Source organism: Oncorhynchus gorbuscha, linkage group LG18 (assembly GCF_021184085.1).
Source record: "Oncorhynchus gorbuscha isolate QuinsamMale2020 ecotype Even-year linkage group LG18, OgorEven_v1.0, whole genome shotgun sequence".
NCBI classification, from domain to species: domain Eukaryota; kingdom Metazoa; phylum Chordata; class Actinopteri; order Salmoniformes; family Salmonidae; genus Oncorhynchus; species Oncorhynchus gorbuscha.
Genome location: NC_060190.1, coordinates 45,652,105 through 45,680,047, shown reverse-complemented (window position 1 = coordinate 45,680,047; position 27,943 = coordinate 45,652,105). Strand labels below are relative to the sequence as shown.

At 42.4% G+C, this 27,943-nt stretch overlaps 1 protein-coding gene across 7 annotated transcripts in view; it reads right to left on the bottom strand.

Annotated features, from left to right (window-relative positions):
• The window catches only part of rad18 (RAD18 E3 ubiquitin protein ligase), a 73,472-nt gene extending 63,850 nt beyond the window's left edge, over positions 1–9,622 (bottom strand). For 5 of the 7 annotated variants that reach the window (XM_046311161.1, XM_046311163.1, XM_046311160.1 and 2 more), the window contains exons 1-5: positions 9,384–9,583; positions 9,034–9,112; positions 8,823–8,884; positions 8,624–8,694; positions 2,032–2,408 (exon numbers count right to left, since the gene is read on the bottom strand). In XM_046311161.1, coding sequence (XP_046167117.1) covers positions 2,032–2,408; positions 8,624–8,694; positions 8,823–8,884; positions 9,034–9,112; positions 9,384–9,434 — 640 coding nt within the window. In that variant the 5' untranslated portion in view covers positions 9,435–9,583. Of the gene's footprint in view, positions 1–2,031; positions 2,409–8,623; positions 8,695–8,822; positions 8,885–9,033; positions 9,113–9,383 lie in introns of all 7 variants that reach the window. The other 2 variants (XM_046311159.1, XM_046311165.1) reach the window with 2 other exon arrangements.
• Positions 9,623–27,943: the final 18,321 nt, after the last annotated feature.

The window sequence follows — 27,943 nt, the reverse complement described above, 5'->3', positions numbered from 1 at the left end:
CACCAGAAACAAAAATTGTAGACCTGCACCAGGCTGGGAAGACTGAATCTGCAATAGGTAAGAAGCTAGGTTTGAAGAAATCAACTGTGGGAGCAATTATTAGGAAATGGAAGACATACAAGACCACTGATAATCTCCCTCAATCTGGGGCTCCACGCAAGATCTCACCCCGTGGGGTCAAAATGATCACAATCAAAAATCCCAGAACCACACGGGGGGACCTAGTGAATGACCTGCAGAGAGCTGGGACCAAAGTAACAAAGCCTACCATCAGTAACACACTACGCCGCCAGGGACTCAAATCCTGCAGTGCCAGACGTGTCCCCCTGCTTAAGCCAGTACATGTCCAGGATCGTCTGAAGTTTGCTAGAGAGCATTTGGATGACCCAGAAGAAGATTGGGAGAATGTCATATGGTCAGATGAAACCAAAATATAACTTTTTGGTAAAAACTCAACTCGTTGTGTTTGGAGGACAAAGAATGCTGAGTTGCATCCAAAGAAGACCATACCTACTGTGACGCATGGGGGTGGAAACATCATGCTTTGGGGCTGTTTTTCTGCAAAGGGACCCGGACGACTGATCCGTATAAAGGAAAGAATGGGGCCATGTATCGTGAGATTTTGAGTGAAAACCTCCTTCAATCAGCAAGGGCATTGAAGATGAAACGTGGCTGGGTCTTTCAGCATGACAATGATCCCAAACACACCGCCCGGGCAACAAAGGAGTGGCTTCGTAGGAAGCATTTCACGGTCCTGGAGTGGCCTAGCCAGTCTCCAGATCTCAACCCCATAGAAAATCTTTGGAGGGAGTTGAAAATCTGTGTATCCCAGCAAAAACCCCAAAACATCACTGCTCTAGAGGAGATCTGCATGGAGGAATGGGCCAAAATACTAGCAACAGTGTGTGAAAACCTTGTGAAGATTTACAGAAAATGTTTGACCTCTGTCATTGCCAACAAAGGGTATATAACAAAGTATTGAGAAAAAGTTTATTTTCCACCATAATTTGCAAATAAATTCATTAAAAATCCTACAATGTGATTTTCTGGATTTTTTTTTCTTATTTTGTCTATCATAGTTGAAGTGTACCTATGATGAAAATTACAAATTAAAATAATATTTTTAAGTGAGAGAACTTGCACAATTGGTGGCTGACCAAATACTTTTTTGCCCCACTGTATATATATTTTTTGGGTGAAGTTACCCTTTAATTCCAGTGCTTACCTAGCAAGAGGCTATTGTTTAACCGTGTTTTTGTAGCGCACATGTGATGGTAGAGTTAAATACCCACTGGTTTGATGCAAATAATCATGATATCATTCTGCCTACTTTGTACAGTAGTTAACATTTACATCAATAAGGTTTTTGGGAATACCTTTCCATCTACCAGAAGACTTTTCATTTGCATCATCCTTAACGGCCACACAAAGTGTATGCGCACCGCACATACAGATGGGGATTTCTCATTGCCTCTTCAGAAAGATGCAGGAAATACAAATCACTGATGAATTCTGTTCAGGTCTCACGATAAACTTGGACAAATTAATAAATGTTCAATACTTTTAGTTGATTCCCTACTAAATTCAATACATTTTAAAATATTGTTGAATTCCTTTTCATGTCTGGATTCCTTGATTCTGTCAGTGTTCTCCGTATCGCATATTTTATAGGGCCCTAATGCATGTAAACAGTTTATCCTGAATAAGACCTTAACCGGGATATGAGCTATTATTCAGAATACTGTGTGCATGTAAACGTGGTCATTGTGAAATGGCCACTGTTCCATGTAGCATTGAAATCATCCATCATTTTAAATTGACATGCATATTCTATGCAGCTAGTACAATGAAAAAAAGTACAACTAACATTGCTTTCCCATTTTAAGCATAGGCCCATATGCATTAGAAATACTGTGTTTTGGCAGCCAAGTCTTCCTCAAATTCTAAATGTTCTAGTGGAAAATATCATTAGTGTCTCCACACCACACACACAAGACTTCCTGGAGACTCCTTCCTGGAGACAGGCCTTACCTTTAACTACAGGCTTCATGTCCTGTGATGTGGACGGCGAGTCAGCCAGAGACGCCAGCCCTGTCATGGAGATGTCCATCTTCTCAATCTTCACAGACACCAGCACCTGGGCCGGTATCTCCTCCTCCATGGGCTCCTCATTCATAGAGACCTGATGACCAGGGTCTACTTTCACAGTTTGTGTATGAAGTGCTGGCGGGGCCTCTATAGTGAGAGATGATGTGGAAGTGATGGGCCCCTTCTGGAAAAAGTGACTGAGGATGGAGCCATTCTTCTTGGGGCCCCTGGTCTGTCTGTGTGTTTTACACTTGACAGTAGAGGCTGGGGTCGTCGGGGATAATGGAGGCGAGTCGAAATTAGCTTTAGACAACTTCTGCCTGGGATAAGCAGGCGGGAGAAAAGAACATTAGAACTTTAGTGTGAGACTGAAGAAATACAATGAGTTGGTCACAACAGAGGAACAAGAGGACAGAGCTGACAAATCCTCCAGGTCTAAGTAGTCTGATAAAATGCATTGACTATTCCACACAGATATGCCACCAACCAAAAATGACACACACACAGTGACAGTGAAACAAACGCTCACTAAATTACTCAACAAAAACAGGCGCATGCAGAGACTCTAGAGAAGGAAAGGTTTGGGGCCCACTGGAAATAGGAGAGGGTTATCTGCCAATAAATGCTGCTGACAGTAATGTGAGCCCCTTGACGTAAACTGCACATGTCCAATTATCTCGCACTTTCTTGCAGAGCGAGAACGAGTCGGCCAGTTGGCCACAATCTTGGAAATGTGGAAAGCAAACAAATAGAGCTGGTAGCTGCAGAGCCATTACTGGGCCATAAAGTGGAATCAATGAGGTGTGCAATGCTCTGCTTTCCATATTGAAACCCTTTTATTTGTCTTCGCTCTGAGCATTAGAGCAGGTTACAGCACACGCAAGGCAGCCAGCACCTTCACAGCACACACCATGCGCTGTAGGAAAGGCCATAAAACTCCCACTCGGACAGGTGCTCAGCTGCTCCCAGTACCTTACCGCCTGTCTCTATTAGTAAATATAAAGCCACAGATAATATTATGCACATCCAGTCTAAATGAAATGCACTTAATGAAGAGGTGGCGGTCTGGTGGGCCGTAATATTTGACATGTATATACAGTATACTGTATATGCTCACTCCTTCAAATGCTCTCATGTCATCTGAAAAACACATCTAATGGCAGTAACACTATCACGTAAAGCAGCCAGGTTATCAGGAGGGCATCTTGTGCTTTGAGGAGCCGAAGGCTCCACTCTCAGTGTTTACCCTCTATTATATTCTAATGAATAAAAACATTTTAAGCTAATTTCCTGCAATTCTACACATTCTGCAATGACTTATGCCATGTTAATAATGATACCGGAGTGAGAGTGACTAACAAAATAAATGGAGGCTCCGTGAAGATCAGGGCCAGCCATGATTACTACAAGTTTAGATAACTGGCTAGACTAACTTCGCAATCTAAAAAGTATTAGTTGACATGGCCAAGTAAGTGAATGGCAATGACTGACATAACAAGAGAAAAACTGCTGATGCACAACCAAATTGCACTTTGTGTATACTACTATTCTAACAGTAAATTAAGAGCCCGACTGGACATGTCACGCGATCCACCAATAACACTGACGTTTCTTTGGTTTCATGGAAAAATTCCAACATTTAGCCTAGGCTCATTTTTAAAATTTAACCAGTTAGGCAAGTTGAGAACAAGTTCTCATTTACAATTGCGCCCTGGCCAAGATAAAGAAAAGTAGTTCGACACATACAACAACACAGAGTTCCACCTGGAGTAAGACAAATATACAGTCAATAATACAGTAGAAAAATAAGTCTACATACAATGTGAGCAAATGAGGTGAGATAAGGGAGGTAAAGGCAAAAAAAAGGCCATGGTGGCGAAGTAAATACAATATAGCAAGTAAAACACTGGAATGGTAGATTTGCAGTGGAAGAATGTGCAAAGTAGAGATAGAAATAATGGGGTGCAAAGGAGCAAAATAAATAAATAAATACAGTAGGGGGAGAGTTGTTAGTTGTTTGGGCTAAATTATAGATGGGCTATGTACAGGTGCAGTAATCTGTGAGCTGCTCTGACAGATGGGGCTTAAAGCGAGTGAGAGAGATAAGTGTTTCCAGTTTCAGAGATTTTTGTAGTTGGTTCCAGTCATTGGCAGCAGAGAACTGGAAGGAGAGGCGGCCAAAATAAGAATTGGTTTTGGGGGTGACCAGAGATATACCTGCTGGAGCGCGTGCTACAAGTGGGTGCTGCTATGGTGACCAGCGAGCTGAGATAAGGGGGGACTTTACCTAGCAGGGTCTTGTAGATGACCTGGAGCCAGTGGGTTTGGCCACGAGTATGAAGCGAAGGCCAGCCAACGAGAGCGTACAGGTCGCAGTGGTGGGTAGTATTTGGGGCTTTGGTGACAAAACGGAAGGCAATGTGATAGACTGCATTCAATTTATTGAGTAGGGTATTGGAGGCTATTATAAGGCTAAGTATAAATACACACACGCAAACATTGTTTTTTCTAATGATATTAGATTGTTCATTTACCCCTTTAAACCAAAGCAGTAGTGTTTATGTTTAAAAAGTATTGATTACCATGTAAGTTTCACTAATACTAAGCCCACCATGACTTGGTAGGTAGCAGATCAAAGTCAGAATTAAAAGAAGTCCCACCCTTATTCAATTAGTAGAAATGCCTCTGTAGAAATGCCTCTACACAAACAGACTCCACACACTGCATGCACACACTGCATGCTCCACCTAACCTCATTGCAAGCAATCTTTATGGAGATCATCAAAATGCCAATACTTGGGTTATGGGAGTCGATACAACAGCAAGCCACAAAACAAATAATAAGCATAGACTAAATGGGTGCCTTTGTCATTCTTGTATTGCTTCTCTCATTCCAGCATTGGCACGGAGTCAGGAGTCAAACTTTGTAAATACTGCATATGACTAACCTGAATCTCCCCTGGGTTGCCTCACTCAGATCCACTTAGTTACACCCATCCTGCATCTGCTGGACAAAACCCTGGAAGAGTCTGGGCTTTGTCATAATAAACAGCGCACCTCAGAGGGACATTGACTGACTGCCTATTGCCTTCTAATCGGAGTTACATCATAGACCTTTCCTCCACTATTCCATACGTCACCCAGTAGGAACAGCATTAGCCACAATTGTCAGAGGTTGAAAGATGCTGAGGTTAATCTGCCAACGTAGAGAATAGTGTAGTTAATAAAACATTAAATAATCTATTCTCTTTGTGCTTGATGACTATTCATAGATTCTAAATTAAAACAGGAAATGGAATAGATTGGAGTTAACGATATCTGTAATTAGATGAGAGAACCAATGAGTTATCTGTGTTATTGGCACAGTGGGCAGCAGTGATGCGCACCACAAGCACACACACACATCTATGTACCTCCATGGCCTTTAGGGAAGAGTGTCGATGTACTGCTTCCCCTACACGAGGTGTGATTTGATATGTGTTGAGCCCAGGTCACGGAGGAAGGGATGACTTGGAGATAATCTAAGCCTACATGACAGTTTGAACTGATTGCCTGCCTGATTTACTATTCAGAGGCACAGAGCGCAGTTACATTGTGAATAACAACGAAGAGAGGAGACCCATGGTTTGAGGCAGGAATAACCAGTTTCCCAGAGGAAAGGGCATCCTGATAGTTACTAAGAATCCAGGAGATCTGCTCCCTAAACAGGCTGTCACCAGCCACACAGAGCAACCATTTACATTAAAAACAACATCCATATAGGGAGGGAAATACATTACTCTAAAGGCCAAAGGAATGTATTCGATGCTGCTTGGTTTCTTGTCATTTTGTTGACACAACGCTATGCAACTGTCCAAACACAAAGTGGTAGAGAAATGGTCATAACAGCGGGCGTTAGAAAAAAGAGCTGATAATAAATAGCAGGCCAGAAGCACCCCAAAGGTGAGCGGGGGTCAGCGGCGGGCCGGGGAGAGAGGCCAGGATTTTGGGAGCTTATTGATCATGGATGAGCAGACCTCAAGTCACCAGAGGACCGGATAGAGTCAATACAGCCTCCTTAAAGCCGAGAGTCTAATTGCATTTCAACTGTCCCAGGATATTGATTCTAAAGTTGCCAGGTAGCTTCCTGCACACAGAGGAGAAAATGTTACCTACGACAAATAGCATCTCAAGCCCAAAGTATCAAAATAGCTCATAGTTTGCTTTTAGGGTCAGATACTTATGGCCTGCTATCAAGTATCTAGCCTAATAACAACTTATTAAATAACTACATGATCAGTTAGGTAGGCTACTCAGCAAAATGAACACATTTCAGAAAGGACAAAAAGTAGATGAATCAAGACATACAGTACAAAGCAAGGAGTATGCTATTTGATTGCATCTCAGACAGCAGGGAAATGAACAAATGGGTACTCTGTAAACATCCTGCTTTCTGAGGGTCCAGTCCCCCGTGGTGGTGTACCTCTCTTTCACATGCTCCCTGCTAGACAAACAGGAAATTAAAGGACAGAGGAGAGGGCAGCCACATAAGCCACTCTCTCCAAACCCCGATGGCCATCTGAAATTCCTCGGTTGTAAATTAGAGCTTTCTGAGGGATGACGCCATTCAGATGATTGACGTGAGTGAGCAGCATGGTTTAAACATTGATAACAACAGCACCGTGAGATCAAGTCTGCTGCTTGCAGCCTCAAATCCTGCCTGGGCAAAAATATAATGTTTTATGCTCACTCCTAAAATACTCATAAAACAGTGGACTTATCTACTGGAAACATCCATGTGTGGAATTACTACAGAAGTGCAAATATATTTTATGTGATTGACTCAATATCATGCCATGGACATAGTCTTGTTGACAACAGCATTGCATTGTAGTAAATAGGAAATAATGCAATGCAAAAAAGAATATCGCTCAGGTACATTAAATAGAAATCCCCATTTGATTATAAAGGGAAATCCACAATTTAGAGGTGTATTAGTAGCAGGTAAGTAGTAAGATGTTAGATAAAAATGGTTTAAATGTTGTTCACCAGAGGGCAAATTAAAATCTAGTCAATAACAGTGGCATCCCCTGACATGCATTCCTAATCTTTCACATACATTTTTGTTTCCTGGTATTTTTATGATGTAAGCTCAAAACAACCTTGGCTTTTTTATGCTTACATCCTCTCCTGTGTTTGTGTTTGAGGGTATGTTTTTGGTGTACTGTAGTAAATATCCCTTCTGTCGTTTTCATTACTCCATTACTGCCATTCCCAAGGCCAAAGTATGCACAACATTGAATTGACTTGCTCTAACAGTGTTTCCTGCTACTATGGAGGGAAAAGGACATTGTTATCATTCCTTCCATTTTATCCTCAGGATTATCATTCTGAAATGACAACATTTAAAATGGCATCCCCAAACATCGGCACAAGAAGTGTATTAAAAGGCAGTCCTCAAAACCAGTGTTTCCCCAAAGTCGGTCCTGGGGCCCCCCTGGGTGCACTTTTTGGTTTAAGCCCTAGTACTACATAGCTGAATAAAATAACAAACTCATCATTAAGCTTTATTTGAATCAGCTGTGTAGTGCTAGGGCAAAAACCAAAACGTGCACCCACGGGGGCACCAGTACTGAGTTTGGGAAACCCTGCTCAAAACAGCACTTTTGAATGGTTTTGTATATTGACTGTATAAATCATTAGGAACACCTTAAATTTTGAGTTGCGCCCCCTTTCGCCCTCAGAACAGCCTCAATTTGTCAGGGTATGGACTCTACAAGGTGTCGAAAGCATTCCACAGGGATGCTGGCCCATGTTGTCTCCAATGCTTCCCATAGTTGTGTCAAGTTGGCTGGATGTCCTTTGGTTGGTGGAACATCGCTGACACACACGGGAAACTGTTGAGCGCAAAAAAAACCAGCAGCGTTGCAGTTCTTGACAGACAAACCGAGGCACCTGGCACCTCCTACCATACCTCCTCTTCAAAGGCACTTAAATATTTTGTCTTGCCCATTCACCCTCTGAATGCCACACATAAACAATCCATGTCTCAATTATCTCAAAGCTTAAAAATCCTTTACCATGTCTCCTCCCCTTCATCTACATTGATTAAGTGGATTTAACAGGTAACATCAATAAGGATCATAGCTTCCAACTGGAATCACCAGGTATGTTTGTCATGGAAAGTTCCTAATGTTTTGTGCACTCAGTCTATATAAGTAATACACATGTATTTGCAAATAATATGCACTTTCAAGACTTTGATTAACATTTTTCTACAGAGAAAGGAACCTGCCAGCTGGGCTTATGGTATCAGGCATACCCTCAGCCTTCAAACACTGAGCTTGGTGGCTTTTTCAAAATATACATTTTTGTGGTTTCTCTATAATGAATTGGCATTTCATCTGTCATATAGGTAGGCACAGATGTGCTGTAGGGTGTCTAGTTGCCTGAGGAGATGCCTCTATGTAATATAAGAACGAGAAATAGGCTAGATACAGTATGTTTAAATTTTTCTACCGGCATATCATGTAATTATTTCATGCAATACAGATACCTTGCAGTTTGAAAGTTTGTGACCAGGTCATCCAGTATCCGGTTGTTTCTTAGGTCTTGTTCTGTTGTAGGCTAAAATAGAGAAAAATACATACCTGCCTGATTTTGACATATGGAAAGCTTAAACAGATTCAATTAAAAAGATAGCTTAATTGTCACAACGATGCAATGCATTCAGTACCATCAGGGATCATACTTACTGAATTGCACACTGGACATTGCAACTTGTAGGACATAAATTTTCTTATGCACAAAGAGCAGACTGTAAATAGAAATGTACATAATCAGGTGTGATTATACTGTATTGTTAAGAGACAAGTGGTGCCATCTACACACCAGGCTATAGCTATAAAATGGTCTTGAAAACTAAAGCTGGATAGTTTGTCTGGGGACTATATCCGGTTAACTTACAGTTGTGAGAGCATTTTGTCATCACTGCGATACTCAGGAAATCAAAGCAAATGGGACATCGAAGAAGGGTATCAACATTCTGCATACAGAAAGAATAGTGTCCGTTTGTTGTTCACACTACTGGGTTAGCTAGCTGGCTATTATGCATCATGTTTTAAAAGGCAAAACAATAAAAGCAAGTTAGTTAGTTAACTTGCTGTCTGACAAATATTCTGTACTAACTAACGTTCGCTTGCTATCATGTAGTGTGGGCTATTTTGCGAAAATAGTCATTGTAAGAAGTAGCTAGACTGTAGCTCGATGACGTCGCCGTTAGCTTGTCAATGAGGGAGTTTTGAACTAGCACTTACTTTGAGGCAAGTCAGATTTGGTGGTAAATCCGCTTCATTAAAATTGGCCATGGTGATAGTTCTCTATAAACAGTGGTTAGAAGAACGCATTTAGAAAGAAACTGGGGCTACTAGCTATGTTTCATTGTATAATACCGCGCAGATTTATTTTCATACCAAATGCACCCTTCCGGGAGGATCGTGTCAATTCCTGTCTCGGTTTGCTCTTCGTGACCAATGGGCACACATAAATGTACCGGTTGGGCGGAGTAGCTCGCAAACGTTTGGCCGGTTATTTTATACCACTGTCATTAGACAGAGAAAAGTTGCTATTGGTTTGACCACTACTCCTGCCTGTACTTGTCTTGACTTCATGCATGGTTACTTATCTGTAAAGTGCTTGTCATCCAAATACTTGATATACAGAAGGTTTATGTTCCTATGGTTTGCTTCAGAAATTCCACATTACTAGAATGGAAGATAAGCCTCCTCTGTCTCCTCTGTATTCATACAAGCCTTGAAAGTTTCAGAATAGAAATATCAGCCATATTGGTTTGCCAAGAGGCACATAAAGGACTCTCAGACCATGAGAAACAAGATTGTCTGGTCTGATGAAACCAAGATTGAACTCTTTGGCCTGAATGCCAAGCGGCAGGTCTGGAGGAAACCTGGCACCATCCCTAAGGAGAAGCCTGGTGGTGGCAGCAACATTCTGTGGGGATATTTTTCAGCAGCAGGGACTGGGAGACTAGTCAGGATTGAGGGAAAGATGAACAGAGCAAAGTACAGAGAGATCCTTGATGTAAACCTGCTCCAGAGTGCTCAGGACCTCAGACTGGGGTGAAGGTCCACCTTCCAACAGGACAATGGCCCTAAGCATACAGCCAAGACAACGCAGGAGTGGCTTTGAGACAGGTCTCTGAATGTCCTTGAGTGGCCCAGATAGAGCCCGGACTTGAATCAGATCAAACATTTACATTTACATTTAAGTCATTTAGCAGACGCTCTTATCCAGAGCGACTTACAAATTGGTGCATTCACCTTATGACATCCAGTGGAACAGCCACTTTACAATAGTGCATCTAAATATTTTAAGGGGGGTGAGAAGGATTACTTTATCCTATCCTAGGTATTCCTTAAAGAGGTGGGGTTTCAGGTGTCTCCGGAAGGTGGTGATTGACTCCGCTGTCCTGGCGTCGTGAGGGAGTTTGTTCCACCATTGGGGAGCCAGAGCAGCGGACAGTTTTGACTGGGCTGAGCGGGAACTGTACTTCCTCAGTGGTAGGGAGGCGAGCAGGCCAGAGGTGGATGAACGCAGTGCCCTTATTTGGGTGTAGGGCCTGATCAGAGCCTGGAGGTACTGAGGTGCCGTTCCCCTCACAGCTCCGTAGGCAAGCACCATGGTCTTGTAGCGGATGCGAGCTTCAACTGGAAGCCAGTGGAGAGAGCGGAGGAGCGGGGTGACGTGAGAGAACTTGGGAAGGTTGAACACTAGACGGGCTGCGGCGTTCTGGATGAGTTGTAGGGGTTTAATGGCACAGGCAGGGAGCCCAGCCAACAGCGAGTTGCAGTAATCCAGACGGGAGATGACAAGTGCCTGGATTAGGACCTGCGCCGCTTCCTGTGTGAGGCAGGGTCGTACTCTGCGGATGTTGTAGCGCATGAACCTACAGGAACGGGCAACCGCCTTGATGTTAGTTGAGAACGACAGGGTGTTGTCCAGGATCACGCCAAGGTTCTTAGCGCTCTGGGAGGAGGACACAATGGAGTTGTCAAACGTCTCTGGTGAGACCTGAAAATAACAGTGCAGCGACACTTCCCATCCAACCTGACAGAGCTTGAGGGGATTTGCAGAGAAGAATGGGAGAAACTCCCCAAATACACGTGTGCCAAGCTTGTAGCGTCATACCCAAGAAGACTCAAGGCTGTAATCGCTGCCAAGGGAGCTTCAACAAAGTACTGAGTAAAGGGTCTTTATACTTATGTGTGGTATTTAAGTTTTTTAATTTTTTATTATACATTTGCAAAAATTTCTTAACCTGTTTTTGCTTTGTTATTATTGGGTATTGTGTGTAGATTGATGAGGGAAATTGAAAACGATGTAATACATTTTAGAATTAGGCTGTAGCATAACAAAATGTGCTAAAAGTCAAGAGGTCCAAATACTTTTAGAATGCACTGTATTTAATCTGTTACATGTGTCAAGTCTTGAAATCAGAGATAAACAAATGCACGTGGCATAATACAGTGGCAAGAACAAGTATGTGTCACCCTCGGAATTATCTGGATTTCTACATAAATTGGTCAAAAAAATGTGATCTGATCTTCCTCTAAGTCACAACAATAGACAAACTCAGTCTACTTGAACCTTTCTTGTCTATATTGAAGACTTCATTTAAACATTCACAGTGTAGGTTGGGAAAAGTATGTGAACCCCTAGGCTAATTACTAATTGTTGACTTGCATAAAGCTGGAAAGGGTTACTGTCACGACTTCCGCCGAAGTCGGTTCCTCTCCTTGTTCGGGCGGCGTTTGGCGGTCGACGTCACCGGCGTTCTAGCCATCGCCAATCCACCTTTCATTTTTCCATTTGTCTTGTCTTGTTTTCCTACACACCTGGTTTCAATTCCCTCAGTAGTTAGAATTGTATATAACCCTCTGTTCCCCCCCCATGTCTGTGTGTGGAATTGTTTTGTGTATGTGCACACTAGACTGGTTTGCGCTGGGTTATGTCAATCCATATTGTGTTTAGTGTTCTTAGTGCCGTGTGTTTTGTTCGCCGAAATAAAAGGCTCCTACCCAATTTATGCTCTCCTGCACCTGACTCCCTTACAGCCAGTTACGCATACCTAACAGTTACAAAAGTATCTCTAAAAGCCTTGATGTCCATCAGTCCACGGTAAGACAAATTGTCTATAAATGGAGAAGGTTCAGCACTGTTGCTACTCTCCCTAGGTGTGGCTGTCCTGCAAAGATGACTGCAAGAGCACAGTGCAGAATGCTCAATGAGGTTAAGAAGAATCCTAGAGTGTCAGCTAAAGACTTACAGAAATCTCTGGTACATGCTAACATCTCTGTTGGTGAGTCTACGATACATAATACACAAAACGAGAATGGTGTTCATGGGAGGACACCCCGGAAGAAGCTACTGCTGTCCAAAAAAAGCATTGCTGCAAAATATTCTTTGGACAGATGAAACTAAAATTGAGTTGTTTGGAAGGAACACACAACACTATGTGTGGAGGAAAAAAAGGCACAGCACGCCAACATCAAAATCTCATCCCAACTGTAAAATATGGTGGAGGTAGCGTCATGGTTTGGGGCTGCTTTACTGCCTCGGAGCCTGGACAGCTTGCTATCATCGACGGGAAAATAAATTCCCAAGTTTATCAGGATATTTTGCAGGAGAATGTTTGGCTATCTGTCCGCAAATTGAAGCTCAACAGAAGTTGGGTGATGCAACAGAACAACGACCCAAAACACAGAAGTAAATCAACAACAGAATGGCTTCAACAGAAGAAAATACACCTTCTGGAGTGGCCCAGTCAGAGTCCTGACCTCAACCCGATTGAGATGCTGTGGCATGACCTCGAGAGCAGTTCACACCAGACATCCCGAGCGTATTGCTGAACTGGAACAGTTTTGTAAAGAGGAATGGTACAAAATTCCTCCTGGCCGTTGTGCAGGTCTGATATGCAACTACAGAAAACATTTGGTTGAGGTTATTGCAGTCAAAGGAGGGTCAACCTGTAATTAAATCCAAGGGTTCACATACTTTTCCCACCCTGCACTGTGAATGTTTACATGGTGTGTTCAATAAAGACATGGAAACATATAATTGTTTGTGTGTTATTAGTTTTAGCAGACTGTGTTTGTCTATTGTTGTGACTTAGATGAAGATCAGATGACATTTTATGACCAATTCATGCAGAACTCCAGGTAATTCCTAAGGGTTCACATATTTTTTGGTGACGCTGTAATTACTCACGTCTCTGAAATTGCACAAACTCATATTGCAGTGCATGTCTGGATATCACTTCGCTCTGAAGCCTGCAGCCTTGCTGGCTTGGGCGAAGTGGCTGTCTGAAGGTCTAATTAGCCCCTACACCCTCAATCATTTTCACTCCCACAACTTGCGAGGGGAAGGAAAAGTGGGTGATTTGGGATTCAGCCCCTGATTTTACTTATGCAGGAAAATAAAAGTAAAGCGATATATCAGAAATTGTGTAATATAATTATTGTGAGCCTAAAATATTGTCATTTTAAATACAATTTATAGAGGGTTTTATACACATTTTCTATATAAATAGCCTCTAAAATATGCTATTATGTTATACAATATCAGTACTTGTTGCATTTACAACTTGTCCCATACCCGGGCGCGAACCAGGGATCCTCTGCACACATCAACAACAGTCACCCACGAAGCATCGTTACCCATCGCTCCACAAAAGCTGCGGCCTTGCAGAGCAAGGAGAACTACTGCTTCAAGGTCTCTGAGCAAGTGACGTCACCGATTGAAACGCTATTTAACGTGCACCACCGCTAACTAAGCTAGCTGTTTCACATCCGTTACAAATGGAATGTTGGCATATTGGCAGTTATACAATGGGTGGGTCTAATCCTGAATGCTGATTGGTTAAATCCACATTCCAGCCAGTGTATATTCCACAAATGACCACCGGCAAAATCTATGATGTTAAAATGCCTATTTACTCTGTTCCATTTGACTGCATAATCCACTGTCTCATTAGCCCAGCCAGTCACTTTGTAAATTTGATCTCCATTATAAAAAGCATCTAGACATTATCTCACATTTCTTTTAGACTCATTTGAATATTGAAACAGCTGTGATTTGTATAAACCTGGCATTTTTTCAATATTCAAATTCGATCTCTAGATGTCCCATAGTAATGATCGTGTCGGGATGAGACAGACAGGCAGGCAGCTTTTCTCAAACAGTCGAAATAATGAATTTTTATGGATATATACAAAGAACTATCAATAGAAAACAGGTCAAGTGAAACGAAATGCAACTCGTTTGCTGTCTTTCCACCTTCAGTTTGAATGGAAGTGGCTGTGTTGTTGGCCTGACCAAGTGTCCTGACGAGAGAGCACATTTTCTACGCCAGGCGAAATAGCGCATCATTAAGCAAACAGCTTAAACAAATGCAGCTACTTTGCTGTTATTCTGGATGCATTGTTTGATGTGACTGTAAATTAGCCGTAGTTGTCTAGCTAGATAGCAAGGGATAAGACCGTTGCCAGAATGTATGGCAATGGAACATATAGAACGAACAACTGGGTCGCGTCCGTAGATGCAGAACAAAAGACTGAATGACTGGGTCAACCAAACCAGTAGAACGATTGACCAGCCAGCCTGGGTAGGAACCTTAGATTTGTGTTGGGACAATATCTTGTGGAAGGATGAAATAGTATGAGTAAATTCCTCAAAATAATTTTTTTAATGAAAATCTGTCAATCATTATTTGAAGATGTTGGTTACCCGTTGTATAAAAGTGATAATGCTCTCGAAGCCTTGATTTGAAGGATATATTGGCACTGTAACAACATGCATGCTAATATATCCTCCAAACACTGGCTTCTCGGGCATTATCACTAAATTAATACATTTCTTTATAGGAATCATTCCTCTAAAACTGTCTGGCTAGTTAGCTAACAAACATACAGCGCAGATCAATTCTTCAAATTCATTGATTTACACAATATCTTATCACAGCACTTTCAAACCCTGGTTGACCAACTCCATGACCTAAATGGTTTACCTTTATCCCATCATAAGAAGGTTCATGTCCATTCTAGTATTCTAATTCATAATTCTATTCTCTGTCCTGACATGTAGCCTCCCCATGGTTTATTGTGTGTTAGTCTACTAGCTTTAATTTTGGCACATGAATAGCTTTGTGCTGGAGAGAATGGTCTGATTATTAGGAGCTAGCATGTGGCAAGATCCCATTTGTAATTACAGGGCCAATTACAGGCCATGGTATGATGATAATATCACATTTGCATGTATGGTCTTCAGACACCAGATGTGTGTTCACCCAGAACAAACACAAGCGAGAGCCAATGTCATTCCTACTCAATCCAAAAACTCTGTGCGCAATTAGAGTTGAATACAGTTTAATACACTTAAATAGAATAGTGGAGTAGATAACCTGTCTCAGTCCTAGTTCGCCATTAATACATTCAGTCATTCATCAGCACGTCATCCATTCATTCTTTAGATTCCAAAGCAGCTGCACTAGAATAATAACTGGAAATGGCTTTGGATTCATTTTGGGTGATAGTGTGCATTGTACGGCAGGGTATATCCCTGGGATTTTTTGTTGTTGACTGTTTGCTGGTGAGAAGCGTAACATTTAGGTAACTGTTCATCTTTGGGAAGGGCGGTACCTCCATGCTCTCTCTACATGTGATTGCCAGTTTATTGAGTTCAATCCATTTCTTATGCCCAAAGCATAATTGCATTAATTCTGTAAGGTCCCTCACAGTATCTCCACTATACAGCATGTGGAAGCTGCCAAAGCATTTAAGAATGCCCATAAACCACGATGAAGTTCACAATTCAAATCAAATGTTATTTTTCACATGTACCTTACAGTGAAATGCTTACTTACAAGCCCTTCACCAACAATGCAGTTTTAAGAAAATACAAAACAAGTGCAAATAGTCTCGGGAGCCATTTGATTAGATGTTCAGGAGTCGTATGGCTTGGGGGTAGGAGCCTCTTGGACCTAGACTTGGCACTCCGGTACCGCTTGCCGTGCAGTAGCAGAGGGAACAGTCTATGACTAGGGTGGCTGGGGTCTTTGACAATTTTTAGGGCCTTCCTCTGACACCACCTGGTATAGAGATCCTGGATGGCAGGAAGCTTGGTCCTGGTGATGTACTGAGCCGTACACACTACCCTCTGTAGTGCCTTGCGGTCAGAGGCCGAGCAGATGGCCAAACCAGGCAGTGTTGCAACCTGTCAGAATGCTCTCGATGGTGCAGCTGTAAAACCTTTTGAGGATCTGAGGACCAATGCCAAATATTTTCAGTCTCCTGAGGGGGAATAGGTTTTGTCGTGCCCTCTTCATGACTGTCTTTGTGTGCTTGGACCATGTTAGTTTGTTTGTGGTGTGGACGCCAAGGAACTTGAAGCTCTCAACCTGCTCCACTACAGCCCCGTCGATGAGAATGGGGGCGTGCTCGGTCCTCCTTTTACTGTAATCCATAAACATCTCCTTTGTCTTGATCACGTTGAGAGAGAGGTTGTTGTCCTTGCACCACATGGTCAGGTCTCTGATCTCCTCTCTATAGGCTGTCCTGTCGTTGTCGGTGATCAAGCCTAGTTTGTGTCATCCGAAAACTTAATGATGGAGTTGGAGTCGTACATGGCCATGCAGTCATGAGTTAACAGGGAGTACAGGAGGGGGCAGAGCATCCACCCTGAGGGGCCCCCGTGTTGAGGATCAGCGTGGGCGGCCCGTCAGGAATTCCAGGATCCAGTTGCAGAGGGAGGTGTTTAGTCCCAGGCTCCTTATCTTAGTGATGAGCTTTGAGGGCACTATGGTATTGAACGCTGAGCTGTAGTCAATGAATAGCATTTTCAGATAGGTGTTCCTTTTGTCCAGGTGTGAGAGGGCAGTGTGGAGTGCAATAGAGTTTGCATCATCTGTGAATCTGTTGGTGCGGTATGAAAATTAGAGTGGGTCTAGGGTTTCTGGGATAAGGCTGTTGATGTGAGCCATGACCTGCCTTTCAAAGCATTTCATGGCTATAGATGTGAGTGCTAGAAGTCGGTAGTCATTTAGGCAGGTTACCTTAATGTTCTTGGGCACATGGACTATGGTGGTCTGCTTGAAACATGTTGATATTACATACTCAGACAGGGAGAGGTTGAACATTCTTGTGAATGTTGACCTGTTTGAAAGTCTTACTCACATCGGCTGCGGAGAGTGTTATCACACAGTCATCTGTAACAGCTGGTGCTCTCATGCATGTTTCAGTGTTACTTGCCTCGAAGCGAGCATAGAAGTAATTTAGCTCATCTGGTAGACTCGTGTCACTGGGCAGCTCTCGGCTGTGCTTCCCTTTGTAGTCTGTAATATTTTGCAAGCCCTGCCACATCCGATCTTAGTCTTGTATTGATTATTTCCTGTTTGATGGTTTGTCGGATGGCATAGTGGGATTTCTTATAAGCTCCCGGGTTAGTGTCCCACTCCTTGAAAGCAGCAGCTCTATCCTTTAGCTCAGTGCGGATGTTGCCTGTAATCCATGGCTTCTGGTTGGGGTATGTTCGTACAGCCACTGTGGGGACGACGTCCTCGATGCACTTATTGATAAAGCCAGTGACTGATGTGATGTACTCCTCAATGCATTCGGGAAGAATCTCTGAACATATTCCAGTCTGTGCTAGCAAAGGAGTCCTGTAGTTTAGCAGCTGCTTCATCTGACCACTTCTTTTAAAGACCGAGTCACTGGTGCTGCCTTCTTTAATTTTTCTTGTAAGCAGGAATCAGGAGGATTTAATTATGGTCAAATTTGCCAAATGGAGAGCTTTGTACGCATCTCTGTGTGTGGAGTAAAGGTGGTCAGTTGTTATTTTTGCTCTGGTTGAACATTTGACGTAGAAATTAGGTTTAACTGATTTAAGTTTCCCTACATTAAAGTCCCCGTCCACTAGGAACGCCGCCTCTGGATGAGCGTTTTCCTGTTTGCTTATGGCGGTATACAGCTCATTGAGTGTGGTTTTACTGCCAGCATCGGTCTGTGGGGGTATGTAGAAAGCTACGACAAATACAGATGAAAACTCCCTAGGTAGATAGTGTGGTCTACAGCTTATCATTAAATACTCTACCTCAGGCGAGCAACACCTCGAGACTTCCTTAGATATTGTGCATCCGTTGTTGTTCACATATATGCATAGGCCCCCACCCTGTGTCTTACCAGATACTGCTGTTCTGTCCTGCCAATGGAGTGTATAACCCGCCACCTGTATGTTCTTAATGTCGTCGTTCAGCCACATCTCGAAACATAAGATACAGTACAGTTTTAAATAAGTACAGTTTTAAATGTCCTTTTGGTAAGCTATACGTGCTATCAGCTCATCCCATTTATTTTCCAGCGATTGAACATTAGCTAGCAGGACGTAAGGCAAGGGCAGATTTTCCACTCGTCACCTGATCTTCTCAAGGCACTTTTTCCACTAAATCTCAGTTTCCTTCACCACGAATCACAGGAATCTGGGCCTGGTTGGGTGTCTGTAGTAGTATTTCCCTCCCATCCGACTCATTTAAGAAGAACTCTTCCTTCAGTTTGAGGTGAGCAATTGCAGTTTTGATCTCCAGAAGCTCTTTTCGGTCATAAGAGAGGGTAGCAGCAAAATTATGTACAAAAGAAGTTACGAACAACGCGGGAACCCACCACCCATGGAGTGTGTTTTCACAATTTAAAAGTATTAATCTTTCCATTTGTGTTCTTGTTTATTTGCTCGTCCTCATTAGCTTTGTGGTTTAACTTTGTCACTGAACTTTTGCATGGCAGCAAACTGAATTGGGTTAATCTAGTTTTACAACAAATTCATTCATATTATTCATTTAATTAAATTTAACACCAACCATTTTAAAAAATATGTCACTATATCAAAATATTTTTGCTTCTAGTGGGGAACTAAGATAAACATACAGTAAACACAAATAAACAAAATAATCTGGAAACAAATTTGAATTCAGTAAAATTGTCCCATATACAGTATGTCTCTGAGATGCAATGATTTTGTAACCAAAACCCAAGAGTGTAGACCTCCCATACATATGTCACTGATTAACAAAATCAGACCCAAACAATTCATCCCCCTTAATCCTAACCATGATTCCAGTCAAGAAATATAAGGACAGAAAATGGGTATTCCATACTAACACACTTACTCAAGGCTCCACCTTGACAGCACTGCTACTATCCAACAGGCCTATTTAAATTGATAAAGAGACCTGCAATCTTGGATGAACTACAAATGGACATGGTCAAAGTAGCTTTACCAGCAACCCTGCCATTGAAATTAGATTCAGTACGGTGGCCGTGGTGTGTACAGTATCATTTCTTTCACTTTCTAGAAGATTTGTAATGGATGAGAATGTTTTACAGTGCCCTTTCCCACTGCCAGGGTGCTGCCTGAGTGAAATGCCTTCATCATGAAATAATAACTCAATTTTGTCATTCCCCCAGATGGCTACTACTAAATCATTGAGCTCTCTAAGACACAGGCAATTTGGAGAGGCCATGCAGGTCTAGACTGTGAGCACACATTTTCCCCAATAAACCTTCACTTCACTTCAATGCAATGTCCCACCAAGCAACCCTACTGTTCAGTGTGGAAAGGAATAACAGTTTATGTTGATATTACACTCCTCTCATTTTTCAGTAGAACAGTCATTGAATGACAGTCAAACTAGATGTACTAGAGGTACTGGAGGTACTCTGATAGTGCGGATGATAGCTATCACACATGTTGTCAGCTTCACATCCCAGCAACACATTCTGATGAGACAGCTGAAGAAAGTCGACTTTCACTCCAAAGCAAGTCATACTGTGCCGGCCAAATGTGTTTTCACAGCTTAAAAGAGTTCTGCCATCCTCACCAAACTCCTTCTCTCTTTCCTTGCAACCTGTGTGCAGAAAAGTACAGACAGTACTATATTTGGCCTCACGCGATATCTAGTTCATGACTCTAACTCTTTACAGCAGATCAGCAATCAACAATGAAGAGGTTATGTCAACAGTTCTGGTCTTATTATACGCTTTGTATTTGACTGATAAGGAGGCTGTGAGTGATGTATTGTTAAAGCAAATGGCATTTGAACTGGATGCATTTAACATAGATAACCTGCTGTGAATACAACCTGAGGGCAGTTACTGAGTGTTTGTATTATATCCTATTATATGAATATAATGGAGAAAGGACAAGCAGCTTCCATGTTCCAGATGTCTTGCCAGGTGACATTTTTTTTTTACAAACATGATCAACAGTCTTGTTCAAAGGAGATTGTTGCCAGAAATGATATTTGAAATATCATCCTTTTTTCCTCAGATATTTGTACAGCAGATGACACCTCAAACTGCTGTAGGAAAAATGTGAATTCTATTTTCTGTCTATAGGTGAGAGATGTGCTGGTCTACAGGGTAGCCTAGTGGTTAGAGTGTTGGACTAGTAACCGCAAGGTTGCAAGTTCAAACCCCCGAGCTGACAAGGTACAAATCTGTCATTCTACCCCTGAACAGGCAGTTAACCCACTGTTCCTATGCTGTCATTGAAAATAAGAATTTGTTCTTCGCTGACTTGCCTGGTTAAAATAAATTAAAGTGCAGTGATGTTGATGGAGTATTGAATTTCATGATAACAGAACAGAAATGTCATTTTCTGAGGACTATCATTTTCCGAGGACACTTGATTCTGTATAGGCCACAGTCACAGATCCATTTTACCACAACCACCCAGCACTGTCTCTCTGGCTCATGGAAAAAGGATATGAATAACTATACAAAACAGTCCCAAAATTATATTATATGTGAACAGTCCCCAAATTAATGTCAAATTAATAACAACAACTGTAGATATGTCTGTTTATGTCTGACCATGACTAATTGCTGTGTTAGTTCCAGTTGATTTATAATTCTGAATATACAAAGGCAGTAAAGTACAGTGATTAGATTTAGCCAATCCGTTTGCATGGTGCAGCCCTCCTAGCCTTTGGCCAGACTCTATAAACAGAGATCGAGCTAAAAGCTGGCCAGCCTCTTAATGACGTTTCCCCAGATTGTCTCCAAATCTCCATTATTGCTGTCAGTTTGCCAGCAGCACTCTGTCTTAAAGGAGCGCTTCAATCACACCGACAGCGTCATTGCATTTTGGTACACCAGAAGTACAGAACCAGTCAAAAGTTTGGACACACCTACTCATTGAAGTGGCTTTTTCTTTATTTTTTATTATTTTCTACATTGTAGAATAATAGTGAAGACATCAAAAAAGTGTTAAACAAATCAATAAATATATGTTAGATTTGAGATTCTTCAAAGTAGCCACCCTTTGCCTTGAGGAAAACTTTTCACACTCTTGGCATTCTCTCAACCAGCTTCACCTGTAATGCTTTTCCAACCGTTTTGAAGGAGATTGCACATATGCTGCTTTTCCTTCACTCTGTGATCCAACTCATCCCAAACCATCTCAATTGGGTTGAGGTCAGGGGATTGTAGAGGCCAGGTCATCTGATGCAGCACTCCATCACTCTTCTTCTTGGTCAAATAGCCCTTACACAGCCTGGAGGTGTGTTTTGTCATTGTCCTGTTTAAAAACAAATGATAGTCCCACTAAGTACAAACCAGATGGGATGGCGTATCGCTGCAGAATGCTGTGGTAGCCATGCTGGTTAAGTGTGCCTTGAATTCTAAATAAATCACCAACAGTGTCACCAGCAAAGCACCATCACACCTCCTCCTCCATGCTTCACGATGGGAACCACACATGCGGAGATCATCCATTCACCTACTCTGTGTTTTACAAAGACACGGCAGTTGGAAACAAAAATCTCAAATTTGGACACATCAGACTAAAGGACAGATTTCCACTCGTCTAATGTTCATTGCTCGTGTTTCTTGGCCCAAGCAAGTCTCTTCCTGTCTATTGTGTATTTAGTAGTGGTTTCTTTGCAGCAATTCGACCATGAAGGCCTGATTCACACAGTCTCCTCTGAAGAGTTGATGTTGAGAATAATTTATTTGGGCTGCAATTTCAGAGGCTGGTAACTCTAATGAACTTATCCTCTGCAGCAGAGATAGTTACCTTGGGTCTTCCTTTCCTGTGACGGTCCTCAGGAGAGCCAGTTTCACCATAGCGCTTGATGGTTTTTGTGATAACACTTTAAAAGTTCTTGAAATTTTCTGGATTGACTGACCTTCGTGTCTGAAAGTAATGATGGACTGTCGTTTCTATTTGCTTATTTGAGCTATTCTTGCCATAACATGGACTTGGTCTTTTACCAAATAGGGCGGCAGGTAGTCTAGTGGTTAGAGCATTGGGGGCCGGTAACCGAAAGGTTGCTGGATCGAATCCCCAAGCTGACCAGGTAAAAATCTGTTGTTCTGCCCCTGAATGATGCAGTTCCCCGGTAGGCCATCATTGTAATTAAGAATGTGTTCTTAACTGACTTGCCTAGTTAAATAAAGGTTAAATAAATACATAATCTTCTGTATACCACCCCCCTAACTTGTCACAACACAGCTGATTAGCTCAAACGCATTAGGAAGGAAAGACATTCTACAAATTAACTTTTAAGAAGGCACACCTGTTAATTGAAATGTATTCCAGGTGACTACCTCATGAAGCTGGTTGAGAGAATGCCAAGAGTGTGCAAAGCTGTCGTCAAGGAAAAGGGTGGCTAGTTTGAAGAATCTCAAATATAAAACATATTTTGGTTTGTTTAACACTTTTTTGGTTGCTTCATGATTCCATGTGTTATTTCATAGTTTTGATGTATTCACTATTATTCTACAATGTAGAAAATAGTAAAAAATAAAGAAAAGCCCTGGAATACGTAAGTGTGTCTAAACTTTTGACTGGTACTGTACATCCATTTCCATTTGCCTTGCAGCATTGTTGCAGAGGCAGTTGCAGTGCGTTCTGTGTGGTGCATATTAAGTTGGACTTATATGCTTAAAATTGTATGCAGAGACAGCATGACAGAAATGGTAGCAGAAGGTGAGTGTTTAACTTTTGTTGCACACATATCTAGATGATGCTGCGTAACATTTTGCACAATGACCCTTTAGGTGTGATCGAGGTGGAAGGATGGGGTGCTCTTTCTTTTTCTTTCTTTGTCAATCATTAGGACAGCAGTTTGGTGTCCTAGACTGCATACAAGGACATATGGAGACAAGGACACCTTCCTAAACACACACTAGAGCAGAGGGGGTCAAACATGCTATGCCTACGTGATGATTCATCCTCCGAGGGATAGATAGATGTTCCTGCCCTCAGCACAAACATGTTGCTCCCAAAGGATACAAGGGGGCCAGGGCTAATATCTTAATTGGCAGGGGGCCTTGACAATATACATTCATTTTCAATATAGATGATTAAAATTACATATCTCTTGCTTTTATTACCAGTCTCGGGCAGAAAAAATAGGAAGTTGGAAAACCACTGGGTTTCAAGGGAATCGAAAATGTCAAAGGCAATCAACCTTCTGCTGCTGAATTTAACTGGTTAGGTTTGTCTGATTAAATACCTGGAGCCAGAGACAACATATCATCTGGCTAAATTTACTTTGGTACATTGCCCTGATTGAAGGTTCTACATTAGAGGGCCTGTCATTCTTTCATTCCATTGCATTGTTTGTTTTTAACATACAATTTCGGTCTTGGGTAATAGTGTTTCCATGAATGCTGTGCATGTCCCATGAGAATTCAATCATGGTAGCATCACAAAATGACACAATACATTATTTACAGTTAATTTCTATGGGCACAAAATAATTTGAAAATGTGGAGTTACAAGCTTTATGTAGTCATTGCGTTCTAGGAACACGGGACGTGATACTAAACTTTGACTACTTTATTTCTAGGAATCTTTAGGGGGTCAAATATTTTGACCCTCACCTTTTTGAGAAAAAACAAATACTAATGTTCTTAGTATTAGTATAAAATAATATAGCACTTTTTTTTTAGTACAATATAATTTGTTTTGCATGTTTTGTTGTTGTTGCATACTGTAGGCATGTGTGCAGAGGCCCGTAGGTTGAAGGAATGTGTCATGGATCCCTCCGGTACTGTTGCTCATTCAGAGGTCTACATCACTGGCCTCTAGACACTGAACTGTCATTATGCACACCTGTGTCCAATTCCGAACTTATTGTATCTGTATAAATGTGCCCTTTGTTTCACCATTGGGCTATTGACTATTGTTCCAATGTGCGGTGTTCCTGTGAGTACCTGTGCTGTGTTGTTTTAGCTTTTGTGCCGTTTGGATGTGCATATATGATTACGGGTCTCGTCCCGTGGTGTATTATTGTGCGCTTGTGTTTTCGGGTCTCGCCCCGTGTATTTATTCGAGGTACTCCTCGCTCTTTTGTTTGGGTTCAACCCTGTGTTTTGTATATGTGTTTGTTTGGTCTTCGTCCCGGGTGCCTTTACATGGTACGCTGTAATTTTGGTTAATTAAAACCCCTACTACGCGTGCGTCCCAATCCTTCACACAACGAGACAGAATAATCAACCACCCAAGGGAGACAGCGGGAATGGCCTGTCCGATGACGCCGCAACTGGTCCGCCTGGCGCCGCCGCAACTTCAGCATCTGTAACTGGCCCGTCTGACGTCGCCACAACTGGTCCGCCTGGCGCCGCCGCAACTTCAGCATCTGTAACTGGCCCGTCTGACGTCGCCACAACTGGTCCGTCCGACGCCACCGCAACTTCAGCATCTGTAACTGGCCCGTCTGACGCCGCCACAACTGGTCCGTCCGACGCCACCGCAACTTCAGCAGCTGCCACTGGCCTGTCCGACGCCATCACAACTGGCCCTCTGACGACGACACAACTTTGGCAGCTGCAACGGGTCCAGATCGACTCGCACTGCGTTTCTGTGATCATCTTTGAGGTGGGTGTCGCCCCGCTGCTGGTGCTGTCGATTATTGTTCCAAAGTCCATTGTGCCTGTGCTGTGTTTTGGCCCTGTGTATTTATTCGAAGTACGCTGTTTTGTTTGGGTTCAACCCTGTGTTCTGTACACGTGTTTGTTTGGTCTTTGTCTCCGTGCCTTTACTTGACAAGCTGTAATTTTGGTCATTAAAAACCCCTATTACGCATTCATTCCTGCGCCTGTCTCTCAATCCTTCACACAACTTGACAGCATAACCACTTTGAGCAGGCGAAATCCGATTAAACAAAAACACCCCCAGACAGACATACCAGGGGTTGCAAAAAATGTCTTCAAAGCAGTTTATGGAATTGGGGCTCATTTACGACGCACTTGAACTCGCTCTACAGTTCAAGTGCTTAGCTTAATACAGAAACGTACCACTTCTATTGCTTATGTAGACAAACTGATCCACTGCATGAACCTTATCACACCAATGTGATCTAGGATCCAAAATCAATGTGTCTGCCTTGATGTTCATAAATCTCCACGGAACCCCTCTTGCGCAGTGTAACCCAGAATAATATGTGACTGCTTGGTTATGGTGCTGTCCTTTCAACACCATGATTCGAAGAGCGCTCAAATCGCTAAAAATAAGCGATTTGTCTACGCCTTTTAGTCCTAACCACTTTATTATTATTATTATTATTACAAATAGAAGATTATCACTTCTCACAATGGTGCTCATTTAGAAAAGTTAAATCATAACTGAATCAATGTCTCACAAGATCACATGATTAATTAGTATTTTAGATAACAGAACCGAATATCATAGCATATACTGTAGCGTAGTAGGCCTACAATATTCTCAAACAAATACACATCCTCAGTCATTTCTTACTGGAAACTGAATAGTTACATTATTTTACTCATGCGGCCAAAACTCAACATTGCGTACCTCTAGTCAATATACAGTGGGGAGAACAATTATTTGATACACTGCCGATTTTGCAGGTTGTCCTACTTACAAAGCATGTAGAGGTCTGTAATTTTTTATCATAGGTACACTTCAACTGTGAGAGATGGAATCTAAAAACAAAATCCAGAAAATCACATTATTTTTAAGTAATTAATTTGCATTTTATTGCAAGACATAAGTATTTGATACATCAGAAAAGCAGAACTTAATATTTGGTACAGAAACCTTTGTTTGCAATTACAGAGATCTTGCGTTTCCTGTAGGTCTTGACCAGGTTTGCACACACTGTAGCAGGGATTTTGGCCCACTCCTCCATACAGACCTTCTCCAGATCCTTCAGGTTTCGGCGCTGTCGCTGGGCAATACGGACTTTCAGCTCCCTCCAAACATGTTCTATTGGTTTCAGGTCTGGAGACTGGCTAGGTCACTCCAGGACCTTGAAATGCTTCTTATGGAGCCACTCCTTAGTTGCCCTGGCTGTGTGTTTCGGGTCGTTGTCATGCTGGAAGACCCAGCCACGACCCATCTTCAATGCTCTTACCAAGATTTTGCGATACATGGCCCCATCAATCCTCCCCTCGATACGGTACAGTTGTCCTGTCCCCTTTGCAGAAAAGCATCCCCAGAGAATGATGTTTCCACCTCCATGCCTCACGATTGGGACAGTATTCTTGGGGTTGTAATAATCCTTATTTTTCCTCTAAACATGGCAGGTGGAGTTTAGACCAAAAAGCTCTATTTTTGTCTTATCAGACCACATGATCTTCTCCTATTACTCCTCTGGATCATCCAGATGGTCCTTGGCAAACTTCAGACGGGCCTGGACATGTGTCGGCTTGAGCAGTGGGACATTGCGTGCGCTGCAGGATTTGAATATATGACGGCGTAGCGTGTGGTCCCAGCTCTCTTCAGGTCATTGACCAGGTCCTGCCGTGTAGTTCTGGGCTGATTCCTCACCTTCCTCATGATCATTGATGCCCCACGAGGTTAGATCTTGCATGGAGCCCCAGACCGGGGGTGATTGACCGTCATCTTGACGGTCATCTTGACGGTCATGCATCATGCTTGCCTATTGTCCTGTAGCCCATCCCAGCCTTGTGCAGGTCTACAATTGTATCCCTGATGTCCTTACACAGCTCTCTGGTCGTGGCCATTGTGGAGAGGTTGGAGTCTGTTTGATTGAGTGTGCGGACAGGTGTCTTTTATACCGGTAACGAGTTCAAACAGGTGCAGTTAATACAGGTAATGAGTGGAGAACAGAAGGGATTCTTAAAGAAAAACTAACAGGTCTGTGAGAGCCGGAATTCTTACTGGTGATCAAATACTTATGTCTTGCAATAAAATGCTAATTAATTACTTAAAAATCATACAATGTGATTTTCTGGATTTTTGTCTTGTGTTGACGAGGACAAGGCTGGAGATCCCTCTGTCATGCTGATTGCGTTTGAATAACAGACTAGAAGCTTCAAAAGGAGGGTGGTGCTTGGAATCATTGTTCTTTCTTTGTTAACCATGGTTACCTTCAAGGAAACACATGCCGTCATCATTGCTTTGCACAAAAAGGCTTCACAGGCAAGGATATTGCTGCCAGTAAGATTGCACCTAAATCAACCATTTATTGGATCATCAAGAACTTCAAGGAGAGCGGTTTAATTGTTGTGAAGAAGGTTTCAGGGCACCCAAGAAAGTCCAGCAAGCGCCAGGACCGTCTCCTAAAGTTGATTCAGCTGCGGGATCGGGGCACGACCAGTACAGAGCTTGCTCAGGAATGGCAGCAGGCAGATGTGAGTGCATCTGCATGCACAGTGAGGCAAAGACTTTTGGAGGATGGCCTGGTGTCAAGAAGGGCAGCAAAGAAGCTACTTCTCTGCAGGAAAAACATCAGGGACAGACTGATAGTCTGCAAAAAGTACAGGGAGTGGACTGCTGAGGACTGGGGTAAAGTCATTTTCTCTGATGAATCCCCTTT